Consider the following 21430-nt stretch of genomic DNA (forward strand, 5'->3'; position numbering starts at 1 on the left):
GTTTCTAAAATTTGTTGTAAACATATTTCTCCTTTCCTATCAACTAAATTCATTCCAACTCAGTTGGGTTTCGGCTGCAAAAGTGGTTGCGAAGCTGCAGTCCACGCTGCGCGAACTTTTTTGGAGAGGAACTCTGATGATGTCTTTTTAAAATTAGATGTGAAAAATGCTTTTAACTCTGTTGATAGGGGAGCTCTGCTGAGAGAAGTTAAAAATTCAATTCCTTCAATCTATCATTATATTTGGCAATGTTATAGTAAACCATCAAAATTATTATTCAAAACTCATAATATTTGGTCTTCTGTTGGCTGTCAGCAAGGCGACCCTCTTGGTCCAGCAATATTTAGCCTTGCCATTCATTCCGCCATAACGAAACTAAAATCAAAATTTAATGTTTGGTACTTGGATGATGGTACTTTGGGTGGTGAAGTGGACTCTGTTTTAGATGATTTGAAAGTTGTTATAGAAAGTTTTAGCTCAATCGGCCTTGAGTTACTCGCAAAGTTTCGGGCGTTGCCTTACCAGCATTTCTATCTTCAGTTCATAGTGCGCAGCCTTTGGTTACTAGAATTGTAAATCATGTACCAGGTAACTCAGAGATTGTGTATTTGAACGAAGCTAACAATGCTTGGCTAAATATTGCAAAAATTCAAAATTTTCCAGACGATTTAAAGTGTCAAAAAGCATGGGACGCACTTCTTTGTAAGTCAGCCTTTGATGATCTTTTGATCACATCTACTGACATAACAGAGCGTGCTCGTCTTTTGGCCGTGACAGAAAATGAGTCGGGATTTTGGTTACAAGCCTTGCCTTCTGCGCCGATTGGAACGCTACTTGACAATATGACATTGTCAATATGCGTATCACTCCGGCTAGGTATAAAACTGAATGAACCACATCAATGTAGATGTGGCGTTCAGGTAGATGCTCTTGGACGCCACGGGTTATCCTGCCTAAAATCGGCAGGCCGTATCAGTCGTCACGCCAGCATTAATGAAGTCATCCGCAGGGCATTTGCCGCTCTTAATATACCAGCTGTTTTAGAGCCAAATGGTATTACCCGCCGCGATGGCAAGCGTCCTGATGGAATGACGCTGGTGGCTTGGGCACGGGGAAGGGCGCTGGTGTGGGACGCTACTTGCGTCGACACTCTGGCTCCTTCTCATGTCCAAGTTACGTCAGTTGGTGCTGGGGCTGCTGCTTCGACTGCCGAAGACAGCAAGCGTCGCAAATATGTTGGTCTCAGTGAGTCATACATCTTTGTGCCGTTTGGTGTCGAGACACTTGGCCCGTGGGGCCCAGAGGCGCGGAGAATGTTCAAAATACTATCTTCGCGCCTCAATAAGGCTACTGGAAACCCAAGCGCTGGCAGCTATTTCGGTCAACGGATCAGCCTTGCTATCCAACGCGGTAATGCTGCCAGTATTCTTGGTACGCTTCCACGTAATGATAGTTTTAATTTTATGTAGTCGTAGTATTGTAAATATTGTTATAAGATTTGTTTTACATATATGTTTAATAGCTAATTATTATGTATATATATAAATAACATTATTCATACTGTTTCATATACATATTTAAAAAATATTATTAATATAATTATATTTGATTTACTATTCAAGAGGATTTTTTTACTACTAAGTTATTTAAGTCATTTTGTTGATCGTTTATGCGTAGAAATAATGCAAATGGCCGCCTGAGAAATAGGAAGTCGACGAGAAGGGTTGAGTTACTTTTTTTACATTTTATTATCCGCGAGTTTTGTATTATTTATTCAATTTTAAATGGTCATATTATATTCATTATATATTTTTTTAAACTTTACATTATGTGTAAATGATACCAAATTGGTGGTGCAGAGTCTGGCATGGTCCTTAGCGCCTAAACTATGTTTTGACTTTTGACACTTCACAGCGACAAAGCACAGATAATGTTTAGGTTTGAACATATTACATTCACACTAACATCGTAAAAAAATCAAAATATTAGTCTATGGTAACGATAAACGATAAGGAATTCGAACATTTGTTAGAGTAGGTTAGTTGCGATATATTCGGAGTATTATCGTATCGTTCCGAATGTATCGTTGTCGATTTTGCGAGTAGACCTCCTGCAGTCTATGTTAAAGTCAGCGTTACTTTTAACGTTAAATTTGATTTAAACCTCAACTATAACAGTTAATATGATGCAAACCAGCATACGAGTTTTTAATATATTAATAATAATTCAATTCTTATTCTAATATTTTTATTCAAAATAGGATGTGACATCACTTATTGAACGTCAAAAACTACCACATATTCCAAAACGAATGCCTCAGATCTGAGAAGAATGGGCGCAACAAACTCAGCATGCTTTTTTTTCATCAAAAAGATACAAAAACCTACAAAATAATATTGTACAATTATTAAACTTATTATTTAATAACCTGAGGGCGGTCGTTCCACTCCCAATCTGTGGTATCATTAAGAAAGTTATTTATGTTATAGTAACCTTTACCACACAAACGTTTTTTAACAATTCTTTTCAATAACGTAATACTTTTGTTTTGAACATTTTCTGGGATCTTGTTGTAAAAGCATATAGGTACATCGCCCCCCAAAAGACTAACTCGACTTAGCCAAGTAGTAGGCATTAAAAGTTTATGTCTGTTCCCGTTGTTTAACGTTAACACCTGACTCTATTTGGTGCAGGCGGGCGACTGGGGCATTCTACATGTCGACCATAGACTTACAATATATTAGACGGAGATACAGCAAGATAGACAAGCAAAAGGAATCTATTGTTACTGTAACCGATTTTGATTGACGAGTTGGAAACGGTCAGCCACTTTTGGAATTAGCTTCTTAGTATTTTGAATATTAATTACGAGCTAACTCTATACGCTAGTATTTTCTAAGTCTATGGTGTGGACTAACAAACTGAATGGAATTAACAATAAACATTTATTCATAATATTTAACCCTGCTAATGTACAAGATCTGAGAATCTACAAAATATTATACAGTACTAAGCAAGCTATCTGAATACAATCCACAATTAAATTTATCTATAAAACATAGTAGTGGAGTGAAAATATTCCTGTGGTATGTCTTTCTTTATCAGCTTTGTCAGTCCGCATTCCTTCCTTTATAACCAGATGTCAACTCCGGCTTAGATATTATGAACTCCGATAGTAATCTATCGCGACTCACCCAGCCTTTCATATTAATTGTGAGTGCTAGTTTGTCGTCGTATAAATATATTTATTTCCTTTTTTGGTTCGAGATAAGCAAAGAAATCCACACCACTATACAGTAATAACACAGTACTTTAACTTCGAAATCGACTCACGCACACATACACACGATTACACGGACGCTGAGCAATCTTAGGATGACAGAACTATTAAGTGTCACGCCGTACGCGCGCCGTGAGACAAGTCGCTGTACGAGTTAAATTAGCTGCGCTGCGCCGTCCACATCGTCAATAATTTTGTATGTGCCAACCCTAGCGCTCCGCCCAGATGTAGGTATAAACTTCAAGGAGACAGCTGAGTTACTGGTGAATTGTGACCACACCCAAAATAATACGTTCCAAACCACAATCAAGTCGAAATCGAGTTAAAAACACAAAACTGCTCACGTGATTCATATTAACGGACTAACAAAAAATGGCAACCCTACTGTCACTCTTTAAATGGCATTATGACTTCAAATTCAAATATTCAAATTCATATATATTACTATATTATAGTCATACCTGCTTCCATTTCAAAATTCCATTTCTTATCGATACATTTTGTCCACAGAACATTTGACGGGTCTATCGCATCAGTCACAGAACAAGACTGCAGCATTGTTCTCACAGCTCTACCGAAATCATGCGAAAAGAGCTCATACTCCGCTGGCTAGCCTATACGACGATATAAGGACCATCTTACGGTCCAAGCCAGAAATGGAGGCCTCACTCGGAGAAGACCTGGGATCACCATCTCCTATAGATATGCAGATTAGTACAAAGAAGTTCTTCAGGGATATATTTCCAGTAGCATATCAGAACGTGTTAAGGCTGGATGCTAAGGAATTCACACGGGAGTATGAGGCGTGTTTGAAAGATGCTTATGAAGCTGTGCAGCCGTTTGGAGAAGTGCCTCAACAGGTAATAATTATAAATTTTATTTTCTCTAACAAAATATAGTGATTGCTTGTAACTAATTCTAGTAGGCTTCATAAGATACATAATATCTTTAAGGGTATATGTATACACTTGTATAATAAAGTCCCAGCCGCTGTTCAGGCATTATCTATAAATAAATTTAAATGTTTTACTAAAAAATGTCTCTGTCGTAAATCCTACTCCCCCACAGCTGAATATCTAACTGACCCGACACCCTGGGACTAACTAGATTTAGATTATTGTATAGCAATAGCAATGACATTATAATATTGTATATTTGATTAACAAGAGCGCAAAAAAATGCTGGGAGAGTTTCTTGCGCCGCTTCACTCTCAGAGCGCCATTTGTTTCCAAAGCGGTAGTAGTATCTAGTATATTGGAAATGACATCAAAAACAATTCTAAAGGAATCAATTTTGAGAAAATAAATGCCTTTTATGCCTTTAATAATATACTAATGCTGAGTTGCATCATATTAGCTCTTATTGTTGAGGAATACTTTAACATAAACAGCGGAATATGTTGCACCATCATATTCCTTGGCATCATACCATACTTATTGTACTGTTAATAGTATTCCTTTTAATTGGCGTATCTATTCTGTATAATTTTAATAGTAATTAAAGCTTAAGTTAAAACGTGCAATATCAAATCAATATTGATTATTTGTTTGAAATTTTGACAGATCGCTACTTAGCTATTTAACGGTAATGCTAACTTAAACAACAACGGTAAGTCTAATGGTCTGCTAACTTAAAGCAGCCCCTAAGGAGTGTTTTTTCTCATTCTGACTTAGTTCAATAGAAGAAGACAGAATGAGAATTAGCAATGCTTTAAGTTAGCAGGCTATTATGAATAAGGGGGTAATAATATTGCGAAGATTGGACAAACAATTGGGATTGGATTGTTTGAGGTGTGCTTTAGTTAGTTTTTTAATAATGACTATTTACGACTTTTCAACAAAAATCAGATACAGTAAAAATAGATTGGCTTAAGTTTTCTATCTTGCTACATCTCTGTTAGAGATCTCTCTTTTTTTTAAGACTAAAGACTAAGATTGTAACTAAAAGCTATATTATGTTAAATATATGCCTCTGTTATTTCACAGTTAGGAACATCGCTGTCGAAGTCCTTGGAAGCGGCGCGAGCTCTTCTGCAAGTGCTGGCTGTGGGCGCCGGTGCTCTGACCACCAGCGAACAACTGATCTCCACCACAGACGAGGAGTGTTCCACCAAGCTGCTCAGACTGGCAGGCTGCTCCAGGTGCAAGGGCTTTGACGTCGCGCCTTGTAGGAACTTCTGTCTCAATGTTGCTAGAGGGTAAGTTTAATTTGCAAATTTATTTAAAATCTGAATCCCGTCTTTTTATTGTCCAAAGAAATTTAAAGAGAATAGACCGACAATTCAAAGTATAACTACGAAATGCGTACGGGCGTGGCGTCTGTGGCGCGATCTAAATTAACCAATCACATCGCTTTCCGCCAAAAGCGGTATGACAGAACTGTATATTATACGACTCAGTACAATGTTAATTGTTTTGTGTAAACATACGTTTTAATATTTGTATTAATGTAAACTAAGTCATGCGTACTCTACTGGAACAGTTCGGTTTCTTCGCTTTTCTTCTCCTGTTGCACGTTCTGTGTCTGAATGTCGACTGAACGCGCATCAAACGTCATTTTGTTAGTAGAGGTCACTTGACCGCTGCACAAAGAAAGGGGAAAGCTTAGCAGCCGAGTTCTTCACCTATTCTCTTTAAATATCTTTAGTGATGTTTATAAAATATTATAAAAAAAAAACACCGGGAAAACAGTATTATAAATTAATGTCTCGAGAAATATATTGGACAATTGAACGTAGTTCCTCAAAAACGTTCCAAGCCACAAACATCACATTTTAAGGAACTCGTGTTTAAAGTTGAATAAATAGTAGTGTATTCCATACATGTGGGTTACTAAGTCATGACGTCATTTAAAGAGTGATAGTAGGGCTGCCATTTTTGTCAGTCCGTATTAACGGACATATTAATGAATCACGTGACCATTTTTGTGTTCTTATTTCACATTTCGACACGATTGTGGTCTGGAACGTTTTTCTAGAATTACGTCCAACTGTAGTCCGTAAATAGCTGTCGATAAATATATCCACTCAAAGAATTAATCTATTTTAGGCAAACAATTCTTAGTCTTGGCTTCTATACAGCAATATTAAGCTAAAACAATTTACATTAGACCTAAATCTCGAGGTAAAACTTCATTTTATATAACGGGAAAATAATTTCCTCTCCTATTTTCTTAGTAAATCTAGGCTAGAGTCGCTCGCTAACAAGGTCCTTTGTTTTCCATTTAAAATTGCCCTGAATACGTGTTATTATTTTTTAAATTTATGCTCCTTTATTTATATTTTGCTTTATTATCATTGTAAGTTAACGCATTTTTAATTTGTACTAGCTGACCCGACAGACGTTCTGTCAATAAACGGTTCGAGCGATATGGTAAATGCATTGGTGAGTGCGTGGGTGGGATCGTGACACGACAAACTATATATGTAAACCTTCCTTGAGCTTCAACGAATCTATTACAAAAGATTTCATTGAGATCGGTCGAATAGTTTAGGAGTTATTAGGGAACATACAAACATACATTCTCTTTTATATTTATATCGATAGATGGATTGTGGTTTTAAGATCTTTTACAACAATTGCACAATTATTTGCTGGCAGGTATAATTGACTTCTTTTGCCATAAAAAACTTTATCGACTATTTCCTGTATTGATTATGGGTACCACAACAGCGCCTATTTGTGCCGTGAAGAAGTAATGAGGAAGCATTACTGTGTTTCGGTCTGAAGAGCGCCGTAGCTAGTGAAATTACTGGGCAAATGAGACTTAACATCTTATGTCTCAAGGTGACGAGCGTAATGGTAGTGCCGCTCAAAATTTTTGGGTTTTTCGAGAATTCTAAGCGGCACTGCATTGTAATGGGCAGGGCGTATCAATTACCATCAGCTGAACGTCCTGCACGAGCAGGTACGAGACCACTCGTACCTTATTATCATAAAAAAAAAGCTTTTAGTACCTTTTATCTATGCCTACTCGGCCGATATAGACACAGCTTCATTAATCTATTAATTCTCGATCAGGAATTCTTACCTTGACCTTTATTATTTATTACCATAAAATACTCTGAACAGGTGCCTGGGCTCGAAGGTCTCCGAGTTGGATGCTCCTTGGACTGGCTACGTCGAAGGAGTCGAGAGACTGTCCAGGGCTGACGCTGACTCCGCACTAAGAGCTATCGATGCGAGAGTTTCAAATGCCATCATGCACGCCCTTGAGAACCATGTGCTGCTGGAGAAGAAAGTGAGTACCATTCATATTTATCGATGATTTCTGGGATTCTTTTAAATGTCATTTTCGTGTTTAGCCGATAGTAGACAGCAATAATATATCGGCTTAGATTAAGGATTGGCCACTGCTACGCTCCAAATAGATACCGCAGGCTTAGTCGCAAAATGCGGCAACTACGCCCAAGTGGGCGTACTTGAGCCAGTCTCGAACAATGTGTGACGTTGACGTGCCACGTGTTCTGTTGTCTCAAGAGCCCAGAGGCGCGAAGATTGTACAAAGTATTATCTACGCACCTCAATGAAGTTTCTGTAAACCCAGGCACTGGCACAGACCTCTCGGGTTCCGTCCTAGCGCTCATACCAACTGCGCCAACCGCTCGAGTGACGTATTGTTCATAAATCTTGCTATGTTTTGTTCAACTCTCAGGAAGTGGCTCCATCTACAGAACCTACTTTACATTTGATAACCTGCTAAAACGCAATAATTGCTTATTAGGAAATTGACTTGAGATTCTTGAGACTCTTTCAAGGTAAATACAAACTTTGGAAAAAATTCTCCAATCGAGGGAATGTCAAAAGAATTTATTGAGTACCAAAATAAAATACCAGACATGAGTATAGTGTTGGCTCGAAACATTTCCAAATAAATGTTGGAAAATTCATTAGACATAAATTTAGTAATTAATTTTATCTACACCCATGCTTTAAATCCTCTATTAAACATTCTGAAACAGTTAGCTTATTGCCAACATTAAAACACCCAATGTCCTAATAACCATTACATCATCCAAACGAGTATTGTAATGTTGTACTGAATTTCATAACAACACTCCTTTGTTTTTTTTTCGATCCCTTCATGCTCTAAGATTTTCAACAGACAGCCACATTCTTATTGCTCAATGCGTGGTATCTGTATGAATTTCAAAAAAAGAACATTTTCGTTTACGCGCGTTTCACACCACTAGACGTCGCGCGCCGTAAAAATAGTAGGTTATTCGAATCCCCGCCATTTTTATTCGATATTTTTATTGCTTTGTTTACAAAAAATGAGCGATTTAAGTTTTGACAGCACACCGCCAGGTATTTTAAACGCTGCAATGTAAATTACTACTACAGTAAATAATTATTTCATTAATAATTAGTTTATTTGTATATAATCAATGGAATGGAAGGAAGATATTAAGTTACTGCTAGGATTGGCTGTTTTAATGTTAGCAGTAAGCTAACAGTTTCCGAATCTTTCAGAGGATTCATATTATGGGTGTAGATAAAGTCTTGGATGCAACTGTTGATAATTAGGTATTAAAACACTCATGTGGTACTATTATAAAACTCGGTTTCGCCTCGTTTGATAAACTCACATTCGTGTTTTAATACCCCTTATTACACAACAGTTGCATAAATAACTATTAATCATCCCATTGATACATTTGAATTTTACTAAGCGTAATAAATATTGTAACTCAAGATATATGATATAGTAATAATATGTAACCCTGTAAGTTATATGTACACTAAGATATATATATATATATATATATTTTAAGTAGTTTATGTATCAGTGTGCAAAAAAGCATATTTACGAATTACCCCGCAATTGGGATATTGATAGATATAAAATATGCTCTCAATGTTGTTAGTACATCGAATATGAAAGTTGTATGTACCCTTTGCATTACATTCTCAATCTTATCGTGAAATGTCAACCATTCAAATCATATTTCCAACAACGCTACATGCATTTTAAAGAGTTGACTGTAATATAAGAAGTCTTTAAAGTAATTTCCAATGTAAATTCTCCAATAACAGTATGCTCCAGGCCGTTGACGAGGCCTAATGGTCGTTGAAAGTTTTCAGGACGATGTTGAAAATTCGGAGACATGCTTCGAGTTTCGTTTAACGACATTTTCAACTGTCGTCAAGTTACAAATTGCACTTTCATTTTATTTAATTGTTGGAAACGTTTAATAGAGGTTTATGCGGAGTACTTTTGAACATAACCGGCCGGTAACATTTCTTGACCTATGGTATTGCGGATATGTCATGTAATATATATATTTTACTAGTGGGAAGCCTCCTTTGCACAGGAAGCCGGCTAGATTATGGGTACCACAACGGCGCCTATTTCTGCCGTGAAGCAGTAATGTGTAAACATTACTGTGTTTCGGTCTCAAGGGCGCCGTAGCTAGTGAAATTACTGGGCAAATGAGACTTAACATCTTATGTCTCAAGGTGAAGAGCGCAATTGTAGTGCCGCTCAGAATGTTTGGGTTTTTCAAGAATCTTGAGCGGCACTGCATTGTACTGGGTAGGGCGTATCAATTACCATCAGCTGAACGTCCTGCTCGTCTCGTCCCTTATTTTAACAAGATCGAAATTTTTCAGTGAGTATTCTCTCACTGATTATCCACGAATGTTGTTGGAAGTCCCTGAATACTATAGCGTTTCAGCCTAGAGCTAGAGATCAGCCTAACATAAAAACTGTCTTTTTGTCACGTTTTACCATTTTGTGGAAATTTTAAATTTAACCTTGATAGTAATGTGAGTCGATAACATTATTTAAGATATGTTTATTATTCAATCAAATCAAATCTTAGAACTATATTTACAATACTATGACTACATGAAATTAAAACTATCATTACGTGGAAGCGTACCAAGAATACTGGCAGCATAGCCGCGTTGGATAGCAAGGCTGTTCCGTTGACCGAAATAGCTTGTGTTTCCAGTAGCCTTATTGAGGCGCGAAGATGCCTCTGGGCCTCACGGGCCAAGTGTCTCGACACCTAACGGCACAAAGATGTATCACTCATTGAGAACAACATATTTGCGACGCTTGCTGTCTTCGGCAGTCGAAGCAGCAGCCCCATCAGCAACTGACGTAACTTGGACATGAGAAGGAGCCAGAGTGTCGACGCAAGTCGCGTCCCACACCAGCGCCCTTCGCGTGCTCAAGCACCCAGCATCATTCCATCAGGACGCTTGCCATCGCGGCGGGTAATAATACCATTTGGCTCTAAAACAGCTGGTATATTAAGAGCAGGAAATGCATAGATATTATATAAATAAAGATAATATAGGGGAACGTGAAGTAGGGTGGGTGTTAAGACTGGCTCGAGATAATTTTCAACATGAAATATGCGACTGGCTTCTGAATCAAGTTACTGTGATTTATAACCAACACAGCAATAACTCGTGAATTTTGTTCGCTATTTGAGTGTTGAATACTTTGCTGAGCCACAACGTAAATCGTACTATGACATTACCTAGCATTGATAAATGAACGCATTTGAACATTACAACAATAATAATAATAAAGCCATTTATTCCGTATTTATTTATGCAATTTTGTATCTCAAAAAAGTGTACATTTGAAATATTGTTAGTTTTATTTGCTTAATCTATGTTTTTAGTACAATTGTTAGTTAGTTACTTTTTTAGATATGGGTCCCAGAACTTTACTCCTCCAACTTCATCCATAACATTCTGTCAAGTGCTTTCTGCATCCATTCTTTTCCTGCTAATTGTGCTATCTCATTAGCCCATCATTTTATTTTTCTTCCTTCATTTCGTTTTCCTGATGTTGGCCCCTTCCAACGTGTAATTTCTCTAGTCCATCTCCTGTACCGATACCGTGCAATATGTCCAGCCCATTTCCATTTAATTGCCAGTGCATGTGTGAGTGCTCCGGTGATCTTGGCTTTCTGTCTTATCCCAGCGCTTATTACTTTGTCTGTCTTCCTTATATTTTTAATAAGCATCTTTCCATTGCTCTTTATTACTCGCAATTATCTGCTTGACTTTTTCTGTAAAGGTCCACTGCTGTACAATAAACATGGTAGTTACACAAATAAGAGAAAAATGTTACAACAATAAGAGTCTTTTAATTTTCAAATGTTTACTAAAACTTAAATAGTTTGAACAATTTTTATTGTTTTATAGGAATGTATATAACCCTTTTTTATGTATATAAAATAGGTACATTTTATTGTAATTTTTATGACGGATACTCAAGATATATATTTTATTAATTTGATGCTTATATTATATGTCCTTATGGTATATTGTTATGGGGCAGTGCGTTAGATATTAATACCATATTTGTGCTGCAGAAGAGTTATAGAGGTCCTAAAGAATCATTGAGAGCAAACGTCAAAGAAATAAACATTTTGACTGTTGCTTCTCAATATATTCTTGATAATGTTCTATATGTTCATAAGCACATTGAGGATTTGCTAGAAACGCTGAAATTTATAATGTTAACACGAGGAACAAACATAAACTTGTTATGCCTACTACTCGCTTTATTCGAGTTAGTAAGTCTTTAATTGGGCGATGTATATGCTTCTACAATATGATCCCAGAAAATGTACAGAACAAAGGTGCGAAATTTAAAATAATTGTTAAAAAACGTTTGTGTGGGAAAGGTTATTTAGATTTTCTTAATGACACCACAGATTGGGAACGAAGTGAACACATTGTAATCCATCTTTTTATGTAAAAAAAAGCCCAATGAGTGTCTTGCGCCCGTTCTTCTCAGGTCTAAGGAAGTCTATTTTGAATGGGTGGTAGTTTTTGACGTTCAATAAGTGATTTTGAATCCTATTTTGATTAAAAATATTTTTTTTGTATTCATTTTATTATAATAATGAAATCAATCAATAATAAAAATATTTGATTTTGAATATGATTGACATTTCGATCCAACTGCATACATCGTGGTCGCGGCGGAACCTCCGCCCAAGTTCCAAATTAATAAAATATACATATCGTGAGTACTAGACATAATAATCACAATGTTAAAGTTCCGCAATGATATTAGATTAAAAACATACATTTCAATTGTTTCTTAATTTTCTGTCTTTCATTTATAATATCAACGAATATTAGAATGAATTATCAACCGAAAAGGACAAAGAATCCTATAACCCGGACAACTTCAAAATCAGTTGAACATGACAGGCAGGCTTGGATTTTGTACCGAAACGATAATTTGAACTTGCTACTGATCGGGTTATATATGGATTTGGTAATTTATAATCATAATCATCTTACCATAATCAGTATATCTATTGTGGTAATACTAAATAATATTTTTCACATTATTACTACGGACGAGTAAAAAAAAGGACTCTGCGCCGTGGTATTAGCAATTATTTTGATGCACAGTTTGACAGTTCTTCTATGACATTATTTCATTACAAGAACAGGTAAAAGCAAAATAATTATCGTAATGATTAAACTTCTAATAAATATCGTAATAAAAATAGTTTAAAATTTTGATATGAAATTTTATATAATTTGCAATTATTTAAATTAATATAACTATAATAACAACTAAATTTAAAGTTACTTTACTATACAGATAAACACACACACACACACAAAATCACGCCTCTTTCCCGTAGGAGTAGACAGAGACCACTTCTTTCCACTTGCTACTATCCTTACATACTTGTTTCGCTTCGTCCACTTTCATTATTCCTTTCATACATGCTCTCCGGTTTAGGGTACTCTTGACCTGGCCTTTTTTCAAGACATCCCTGATTTGATCTTGAAACGTCCGCCTAGGTCTACCTTTTCCAACACTTTCATTCACTTTGGCCTTATACACTTTCTTCGTCAATCGTTCTTCATTCATTCTCTCGACATGTCCAAACCATCTCAGCACACCTTTCTTCTGGATTTTTTGTCACAACATTTTTTTATTTATTTCACACACATAGCAACTATCATTACAGGTATTACCTAATGCGACAGTTACAAACAAACAAGAATAACAAACACAGCAAACAACAATCAAATCAAACTAAAACTAATCATAAAATCAAACTACATTACATTACAAATAATATATCACACCAGAAATAGAAAAAACTTAAAAATACTACTATTTACCATAACATACTACATATAACAATACCCTTGTGAGTTCACTCCACGTACACTCAAAAATGTCCACTTTGTTGTGGAGTTCATTTATATGGCGAAGGGCTCTAGTTAAAGGCGACTTTGTCAACACATTTGTTCTCGCCATCGGAATGGATAGTAGTGGCGCCTCCACACGTACCGGTCCGGCACACGAAGACTCAAGCAGCACAGAACTCCCGGGTTGTGCTCCTTCCCGCGCAACAACTTTACCACATACGCTGCTAGAAAAAAATCCCTACGGACGCTCAACTCAGTATACCCAACCATACCCAGCACAAACAGTGTCGGATACATAAGTGGGTAAAATGGGTATACTCCATATAACTTGAAGTATAGGTGCCTAAGGAATTTCAGAACACAACGTTTCCTTATCTCACTATTTCTTATCCTGTCACTCAGTTTAACTCCTATCATACTTCTCAACGCTCTCATCTCAACTGCATTTATACTGCTTTCATGTTTTTTCTGCTATAACCACCTTTCACTTCCGTACATGAGTGTTGGAACCAACACCCCCTCATGCACAGCCAAACGAGCCTTATTAGACACCTTCTGCCTGTTCATAAAGGAGTGCAAAGCTCCATTCACCATGTTTCCTTCATTCACTCTTCTTTCAATATCACTCTCATACTTTCCAGATAAAACAGATCTAAATCCCAATTAACGACAAGTTAGATCACAGTGTATTTTCACTGGCATTAAGACATTTTAACACGCAGACAACATTCCAAACAAAACTTAACATATTACAGCAACGATGCCATAAGTTACAACAATACATTCCACGACGAATCATTGGAAAGTTCATTGGATAGCAATAAACTTTGAAATCTCTACTATAATAAGTTTATGTGGAATTATGAGGCCATAAAGTTTGTGTGTGGGCGTGAACAGGTCACACGTGGGCGCGGGGCAAAGAACATCTCCGCTAATATCTACCAATGGTACAACTAAAACACTGCTTCGAGATAATATTTCATTTCATATCCGAATGAAATATTGTAGCTGATTTGACGTCCTTACTTGTAAGCGGTTTTTGTTGAATATTATTTAGTTACTATTTGCATGTCTCCTGCCATTGTTGGCACGTTCTTGCACAATACAAGTACTCCTACAGTAGCTTAATTCAGCGATCTTCTTGAAATTTACACTTACATCTGGATGGAGCGCTAGGATTGACGGCGCGGTGCATCTAATTTAACTCGATTTTGATCACTTACACCAGATGACCCGTACGCTCGTATTTCCATAAAAAAAAACTCTGACAGCGACCAGGAGCCCTATTACCAAAATCGAAATACGAAGTTTCGGTTGACAGATCGTACATTTTACTATTACGAAAATATTTCGGATCCGAAGATCGAAACAAAGTTCGCGATTAGACATTTTGTCTTTCGTTTACCTTATTCCCAAAGTCACATGACATTTACTTTTTCGTTGTTTGACATTATTATGATCGTAACTACAATTTATGTCATTATTACTACAATTTTTATGGTAATGTCTATGTCTGTAACAAAATCCGTCCGCAGTATTCGGATCCGAAGTATTTTTGTAATAGAATTTAAGTCGAAGTTCGTCGTTCTTTCGTTTCGGACCGAAACTTCGGCTTTCGATTTTGGTAATGACCTCCAGTATCGGCGACATGCGACGTGGCAGTCAGTAGTTTAGGTTCAGTTAGTTTTGACTTCCCAATAATGCTTGAAGGCCGTGTCAATCGTGTGTATGTGTGCGTAAAGTATTGTTCTATTAGTGTATTGTGGTTCAAGTGAGCTGAATAGATTTTGATCCCAACCACCTAGAAACCCAATTAATGACCTTCAGCTTTTTTCATAAGAAGTAGAAAGAAAAGGTAGAGAAGAATCTGTGGGTACTTCTAAATACGCTAGAATTCACAAACGATTTTTGCTAAAAAATTTAACTACAAACGAAACATTAAACATTAAGCAATTTTACATCTTAAGAGGTATATCCAAATCATAATACGTTTATTTATTTAGTTGAAAAACGTTACACTTACAATTGATTTTCAGAAGTTATAACATTGTAGCGTATTTTAAGGAAGACAACGACCCGCCCTATGACTTTGCCACAAGCAATGGCATTTAAGGCGACACTAAATGCCGGCGACCTTGAGCGATATGAGTTCACGGCAACTATGTAACAAAGCCAGTATTTCCAAAATTTTCGGGTCGAAAAGATTTTAACAGGTGCAAACTGCTTAATAGCTTACAATCCTCATTATTGATTACTAATCTGAATAAATGTACCTACATACAAAAGTAAAAACCTATAAGAATAACTTTTATGATAGTAGTATACTAAACAAATGCATGATGCCGAAAAAAAACTCGTTTAACTGCAAAGAAAACTGGTAGTTCATAATAGCTCTGGAGTGCTTACTTTAACCAACGATAAGCATTAGCAACCTACAAATAAGACTTAAGGGTATGTGTAACAGGATAAAGTAGTGTTCATAGCTCCAAATCCTATATTTTCACCACAAAACTTGTCTTAAAACACCTTGTTTGAATGTTTTCTGTTCGCCTTAAGCAAGCACGACGTACCTATCAATCGAACCCAAGCAAATAAGAAGAAACAATCTGTACTTAAATCCGATGCTCACTTAAAATTGAATTTGTACACTATGATATTGATCTTTTAAGGCTATTCATACTTCATGCTTTGCATTAACACAATATGCATTCCAAGTCTAAAGAGATAAAGGTTATTCATATTTATACAATCTTAAAGATAGTTCCTAACGTTTATGTAAAATTCAAACATTCGAATCGATCAAACTATCTCATCCGATAACACAAATTAATACTTTTAACACGATTATTATAATTAATTAATATAACTAGTAACAACATAATTATAGCTATAAATATACAATTATATCGAGAAATAATTCATCTTTACGTCCGAAGTATAAATGGATTAGTTTTTATTGCTATTTAATGACCATTAAAGCTTGAATTATTGTCGGATTACGTGGGTATTTTATTATTACACTACCTTTAACCCGCGACTTTGTGCGCGTGCAATTGTTACTTCGGGTATCATTTTTTATTTCTGAATATACTCACTTTTTTATGGAATAGGAGGACAAACGAGCGTACGGGTCACCTGGTGTTAAGTGACCACCGCCGCCCAAATTCTCTGGCAACACCAGAGGAATCACAAGAGCGTTGCCGGCCTTTAAGGAAGCACCGCACAAGTAAGCTCATTCCACAGCTTTGTAGTACGAGGGAGAAAGCTCCTTGAAAACCGCACTCTGGAGGACCGCTACAAATCCAGGTGGTGGGTATGATATCCTTACTTGTGGCGTGTCGTGCAAAGGTGGAATTCGGCGGCAGGAATCAGGTTAAACAGCTCTTCGGAACACTCCCCGTGATAAATGTGGTAGAAGACACACAATAAAGCGACGTCTCTACGCAACGCCAAGTGATCCAGCCGTTCACAGAGCACTGGGTCCCCGACAATTCGCAAATAATACACAACAAACTGCTGTGGTTAATACATTTTTATAAGCTACCAACTATAGAACAATTTTTTTTTCATTCCCACATAGATCTAAATTTTAAAAACGCTAGAACAAATATTGATTTGTTTCTTATCAAGTTCTTAAATACAAATTTTCATGATGTTATCTTCGATAATGACAAACTTTCATACAAACTTCTACCCCCCATTTCAACTTCGCCAAGCTTTTTAATCGCGATAAAAGGTAGCCTATGTGCTTTCCTTAGCTCTTGTCTATCTCTTTAATAAATTTCATCAAAATCCATTCAGTGGTTTAGTCGTGAAAGCGTAACAAACAAACTTACATTCACTTTTATAATATTACTAGCTGACCCAGCAAACGTTGTATTGCCGATATTAAAATCGCGATACAAAAGTAACTGTTGATCGTAGATGGGTGAAAATTGAAGTTGTATGTATTTTTTAATGCTGACTCATAAACAAATTTAAAAAAAAATGTCAAAATATAAAAAAAAAATTTGGCGTGGACCCCTAAGATTTAGGGGGATGAAAAATAGATGTTGTCCGATTCTCAGACCTACCTAATATGCACTCAAAATTTCATGAGAATCGGTCAAGCCGTTTCGAAGGAGTTTAACTACAAACACCGCGACATGAGAATTTTATATATTAGACTAGCTGACCCGGCAAACGTTGTTTTGCCATATAAAGTATAATTCACGCGATAGTTTTATAATTAATAAAATATTGCCTATATTATAGCCTGTACATCATTTTGTTCTATTGTCAATAGTTTTTGCAGCGCACGCAAAAATAGGTTTTCGATTTTACACCTTGTGTTACAAAATAGCAATTTTATTACGGATCCCTAATTTTGAAAAAAAAAAACATAGCCTTCCTCGATAAATGGACTACCCAACACTGAAAGAATCATTCAAATCGGACCAGTAGTACCAGAGATTAGCGCGTTCAAACAAACAAACAAACAAACACTGCAGCTTTATAATATTAGTATAGATTACGGATACAACACGTTACTTCTGTAAGAGTCTCTCACGTGTATTAATGTTTTATGTTGGACAATTAAGATTTACATATAATATTGATCTAATTACTATTTAACTGCTTGGGTCATTCGACGGTGCAGTCAAGTCGTATATTTTCGGATTAATAAATCTATGCCCGGATGCCATGGAACATTAATTAATTAACACTCTGATTTGCGGTGAGTTTTCTTAAAATGCTTTTATCCAGCGGAAACTTCTGTTGCCTGATGAAATAATTAAAGACATAAAATATTATTCTGAATTACAATTGACTTTAGGTATTAGCAAATAGAATGAATGAATGAAAATTCTTTACTTTGCACTATTTTAAAAATTATTTTTTTTTGCAATTTTTACAGTTAAGGTACCTACCACAATTGAGCGACCTTATCAGCGATCCCTTCCAGGGAACCTTAAGGTGTTGAAGAGTTTATGTATTAATTTTAAAGACAATAAATCAACTTTTTTTTTCTTATTTTTATATGAAAATAAGGGACGAGACGAAAGGACGTTCAGCTGATGGTAATTGATACGCCCTACCCATTACAAGGCAGTGCCGTTCAGGATTCTTGAAAAACCCAAAAATTCTGAGCGGCACTACAATTGCGCTCGCCACCTTGAGACATAAGATGTTAAGTCTCATTTGCCCAGTAATTTCACTAGCTATGGCACCCTTCAGAAAGAAACACGGTAATGTTTACACATTACTGCTTCACAGCAGAAATAGGCGCCATTGTGGTACCAATACTCTAGCCGGCTTCCTGTGCAAAGGAGCCTCCCACTGGCAAACTTAACTATAGGATATACCTAAAAACAAATATAGATACACAATACACATAAATAAATTTAATATGTTATTAACAATCTCATAACTGAATACAGGTAATATATTTGAGATTCACGCGAGCAAGATAATTGGCGCCAAAAGCGTGGGTTGCCATTTAATGAATATTGAAATCGTGAAAGCATTGAAGCAAAATCTCTTATGAAAACCATTTATGAAATATTATACTTAACATACTATGACTTCCATTAAAAAATGTTTTATATCCTGTTTTAATTACTTTGTTATTTATTGTTATAATATATAATAGGTTATAATAGGTACGTGAAATAAAAAAGTGTAATAATTAATAATAGTTTGTGTCCTAAATACCACAGTGTCTGAAGGCGAAGATTTTCCACCTGTGTGTGTGTGTTTTTTTTATGAAAATAAAAGACGAAACGAGCAGGACGTTCAGCTGATGGTAAGTTGATACGCCTTGCCCATTGCAATGCATTGGCATTCAGGATTCTTGAAAATCCTCAAAAATTCTGAGTGGCACTACAGCTGCGCTCATCACCTTGAGACATAAGATGTTAAGTCTCATTTGCCCAATAATTTCACTAACTACGGCGCCCTTCAGACCGAAACAGTAATGCTTCACGGCAAAATAGGCGCCATGTGTGTTGCCAGTGATGACTTACGGTGCTCAGACGTGGTCGCTAACTATGGGCCTGATAAGAAAGCTCATGGACGCTCAAAAAGTAATGGAGAGGGCTACGCTTGGAGTTTCTCTGCGAGATCAAATCAGAAATAAGGAGATCTGTAGTAGAACCAAAGTCACCGACATAGCCCAAATGATTGCAAAACGGAAGTGGGCAGGGCTCATAGCTCGCCGGACAGATGGCCGTTGGGGCAATAAAGTCCTCGAATAGCGACCACGTACCGGAAGACGTAGTGTTGGTAGGCCCTCCATAAGATGGACCGACGATCTGGTCAAGATCACCGGAATACGTTGGATGAGAGCAGTGCAGGACCGATCATCGTGGAGGTCTTTGGGGGAGGCCTTTGTCCAGCAGTGGACGTCTTCCGACTGATATAATGATAATAATGATGATACCATGAAGTAAAAGTAAAAAATCAAATTTACAGTTCTCCATTTCATACCGCCAGAAAGACTTACCATTTTATAACTCAGTTGAGTTGAATGAGAAGAAAAATTTTGTAAAAAGGGGTCGGGATTAAAGTTCATATTAGCCTGGTGATTTATTGAATTATGTTATAATTTGTCGACGAGCTTGAGACGCGCTGTTATATTCCATAACAAGAGAGCCAGACAAATTATGACAAAAATATGACTTTGATTTAAAACAGCGACATTCGAATAACCGCAGTATCCTGTTGACTCGCTGTATGAGCTAATAGTGTTCATAGGTAATGTGTTGTAACGATCCTGTCATTGTTCGAGGACGCACCGGTAGTGTCTGTCTCAGTCTTATTAATATGTGTAATACGTGTTATCCAAGGCCTCGATATTTGCAACCTACCTAGGCCCCAATCATATTCTAACGAAACGTACACCAAAACAGATTTTGTCGGCCGATGACGAGCATAACTACTCGGACGTGAATGTGCTTACACTGCAACCAACATTGTACTCTGCCGGTATTCTGTGGTAAACTGTGTTGCTACGCGTTTTTAAAATGGAGGAATTTGAAGAATAATTTTAATTTTAATTATTTTAATTCGTAGACTTCAACGTCAGCGACATCGGCGTGTGTGGGTTAAGAAATACTTATGTACAGAAAACAACTCGGTGATTACAGCTCATCAAGTTCTTCTACTATTTTAGAATGTGTTTTAACAGATATACACTTAATTTGCATTGTTGATTTTTTTACTATTACGACATTAAGGGACGAAACGCGCAGGATGTTCAGCTGATGGTAACTGATACGCAATTTAAACTTCGGACTCGACGGTTGATTGGCCGTTTCTGGACGTCATCGCCCGATGACGGTCGTGGTGGGGTTCGCGCCCTATTTATTTTACAAGTGTTTGATTTGATCGTCCGAGTTCGGCCATCGTCGCACGAGCAAACCTCGGCCGATCACGGATTTGTTGTACCTACACGAACCGTTACAATAGGTCTGTTAAACTTCCTTAATCCTTTAGATTGTTTTCGCTTTGACAACGCTCAAAAAAACTATATCCTTTATAGCTGCATTTGTCTCATACCTCGTTTATATTGCTTCAGTTTTACGATATTGCTAATATCACGGCGCGGAGTGCTTTTTTTTTTACTAGTCCGTGTTGAACGATATATGTTTTTTGGTAAACTTTGCCTTTAAATAAGATATTGGTGAAGAAAAAGTTTTTTTTTTTCATTCTTGACATGAACCAAAGATTCACGTATGAAACGCGCTCGCTAAGAATCAGTAATAATATCTTCTTAACAGTGTAACACTTTTGTTGAACAAACAAATGAGAAGACAGATTAATAAGAGAGGTCATTAGCATCGCGAGTGAAAACTCATCAGATATTACAATCCGCGGCTCGGCCTCCGTCAAGTTGAAACGCGTCGATAACGCCCGCCCACGCGACCTTATGTCCAAGACACGACAAAAGCTGTCAGCGATTTAATATTATTATAGTAAGCATTTTTATAATATAACTTTGATTAAAGCGAGTAAC

General features: G+C 36.7%; 1 protein-coding gene across 1 annotated transcript in view; it reads left to right on the forward strand.

Moving 5' to 3' along the window:
- The window catches only part of LOC126965850 (division abnormally delayed protein), a 165906-nt gene that overhangs the window by 131241 nt on the left and 13235 nt on the right, over nucleotides 1-21430 (forward strand). The window contains exons 3-5 of the mRNA XM_050809612.1: nucleotides 3791-4140; nucleotides 5266-5477; nucleotides 7351-7519. Of these exons, the coding sequence (XP_050665569.1) occupies nucleotides 3791-4140; nucleotides 5266-5477; nucleotides 7351-7519 (731 nt within the window). The remainder of the gene's footprint in view (nucleotides 1-3790; nucleotides 4141-5265; nucleotides 5478-7350; nucleotides 7520-21430) is intronic.

Source organism: Leptidea sinapis, chromosome 9 (genome assembly GCF_905404315.1).
Source record: "Leptidea sinapis chromosome 9, ilLepSina1.1, whole genome shotgun sequence".
In the NCBI taxonomy this organism is placed as follows: domain Eukaryota; kingdom Metazoa; phylum Arthropoda; class Insecta; order Lepidoptera; family Pieridae; genus Leptidea; species Leptidea sinapis.